Source organism: Hylaeus anthracinus, unplaced genomic scaffold (genome assembly GCF_026225885.1).
Source record: "Hylaeus anthracinus isolate JK02 unplaced genomic scaffold, UHH_iyHylAnth1.0_haploid 11985, whole genome shotgun sequence".
NCBI lineage: Eukaryota > Metazoa > Arthropoda > Insecta > Hymenoptera > Colletidae > Hylaeus > Hylaeus anthracinus.
Genome location: NW_026534333.1, coordinates 11,351,639 through 11,353,988, shown reverse-complemented (window position 1 = coordinate 11,353,988; position 2,350 = coordinate 11,351,639). Strand labels below are relative to the sequence as shown.

Below are 2,350 nucleotides of genomic sequence, written 5' to 3'. Positions count from 1 at the left end.
ACATTCAAAAACACGTTTGAATTTTAATATATATTTATTGAATTACATAGGTGCCATTCTGTTCCACAACCTTTCCACCTTTTAAGGGATGTATGCACGTTATTTGTTTTCAACCACTTCGATATATTCAGACCTGTACCACCTACCAAAAATCGACATGGACTTTCCGGACAACCCAATGCTTGTTACTTCAACGATACTTGTTCCTCATTGCAGGAACGCGAGAGAACTGGCCACGAACTGTGGTGCAGCCTCAGACTGTTGCTCCTGTTGCTGCGACTTAACGCGAACGAAGAAAAGTACGCAGCCTTGGAGGCAGCTATTGGCTTCCAACCACGACCATGCGATCAACTGGTAAGTATCTACGTTGTCATCCATCAGATTTTCCGAAAATATCCACTAGGCCCAGGGAAAATTTGTATCGATCACATATCCTATGGTCTGGTGTAAATGTCCAACACCTCTAGCCTCTAACAGAGTTAAGGACCTTGCCTGCTAAACTATTCATCCTGCTGAAATCCACCAAGACCTCGGCGCTTGCTACTTTAATACAAATAAAATATGACAACTAGGTCAAATCCACACCGTCTCAAATGTTGTTTGATGTTTAAGGACTGGGAAGAGATCGCTGACGTGGCCCTGACGACTCTTCTCAAATCAGTCTCGAAAAAGCTCGGAACTACGGAAAGCAAGTCTTTGACGTGGGGCACAATCACACCGATCGCGTCGAGCAAGGAGCTGGCGAAGCTGAAGAAACGTCTGGTTCACGCGATAGAGCGGTTGGATGAGTCCAGGGGATCAAACATCGCCGAGGTTGAGCCCAGCGATGGTAATGATCTAGCTTCTGCTTAGACTGGAAGTATATCGTCGCTTTTTCTTGCGCTGTTTAAAAAGGATTGACTAAGTCGTCGACTTGGTTAAATTTGACTAACTCGAGTAACTCGGAATCAGACCGAGGAAAGAGTATTAAAATTTATAAAAATATTACGTAGATACCAAGGTTGATTATTACGGAAAGAAAATGACACGAAGATAGACGAGTACCTATGAAACTGCAGACAGCGCAATTATAACTAGTGAAATTATAGCTACAATGAATATTTTTTGAACAATGTAATTTTTCATGCTGAACATCGGTCAATTGCGAACGAGAGAAACATGGATATATTTACGTTTCTCAGAATGACTGAAAAATAACAAAATAAAACTGAACTTCTGTTCAGTCTTGAACCTGCTCTGGCGTTGAATAAACCGGAGATGCGGAAAACGTTGAGCGTATTCGATACGCGTCCGTTGGTCGATGACCGTCGCGGTACCATTTGCATGCAAATAAAAATAGTCCGAATGAGACCGTGTTCGGACTTATTTTCATCGGGAAAACCTCCCCAACCTATTAATAGTACTCTCACGGAGTACAATTCGAAACGTGAATGTATTAGGTTTTGTATCAGCAGCTGTCACGATGGAACGCATGCGGCTCGCTTTGAAGTTCGGTCAGGCGGTTTTGAATTCCATAGCTGCAAGTCGCTGGAATCGACTCGGTCACTCGAGCTGAATAAAGTTAGGGTGATCCTATTGGAAGCGTATTCAAGTGTATTCAAAAAAGAAAGGCATACGTCTAACTTATAATCGAATAAAGTTTTGTCTAACTCTGGCATTAACATGCATATTATTAGTATTCGCATGCATATTGTCACACGTTTGTTAATAATAGGAACCATTGAATTTTCCATGCATTCCTTTCTCACTCTCCTAGACGTATCCAAATCGACGACACTTAGAGAGGCTGAACTATTAGGTTATCCAGAAAGTTCGTGGCAATTTCTAAGAAAAATTCAAAGGCATATAATATATATATATACATGTACTTATTGAATTACATAGGTGCCATTTTGTTCCACAACCTTTCCACCTTTTAAGGAATGTATACATGTTATTTGTTTTCAACCATTTCGACATATTCAGACTTGTACCACCTACCAAAAATCGACATGGACTTTCCGGACAACCCAATAAAATAAATCGAATAACTCGAAAACAAACAGAGATAAGGAAGAATGTTAACTACAAAACTTTGTCAATTTCACACAAGGAATAACATAAAGTAACCTAAATTTCCATACAATTGCAGGTGGCGCCACTGCACCTTAGAAAGTTCACGATTTCTGAACTTTTCTCGCTGAAAGTTCATCGAGTCAAAGTCGAACCTACAATATTACTAAAAAATCAAAAGAAATGAACTGTTCAACCTCGAACCTGTTCTTTTGTCGAACAAAGCGCACACGCGAAACACGTCGAACCGTATTCAAGGCGCGTGCGTTGGTCGACGATCGACGCGGTAACTTTTACG

The 2,350-nt window shown here is 40.9% G+C and overlaps 1 protein-coding gene across 1 annotated transcript in view; it reads left to right on the top strand.

Moving 5' to 3' along the window:
* The window catches only part of LOC128886638 (protein PTHB1), a 13,959-nt gene extending 11,834 nt beyond the window's left edge, over nt 1–2,125 (top strand). Inside the window, exons 11-12 of the mRNA XM_054141698.1 lie at nt 217–354; nt 613–2,125. Coding sequence (XP_053997673.1) covers nt 217–354; nt 613–852 — 378 coding nt within the window. The 3' untranslated portion in view covers nt 853–2,125. The remainder of the gene's footprint in view (nt 1–216; nt 355–612) is intronic.
* Nucleotides 2,126–2,350: the final 225 nt, after the last annotated feature.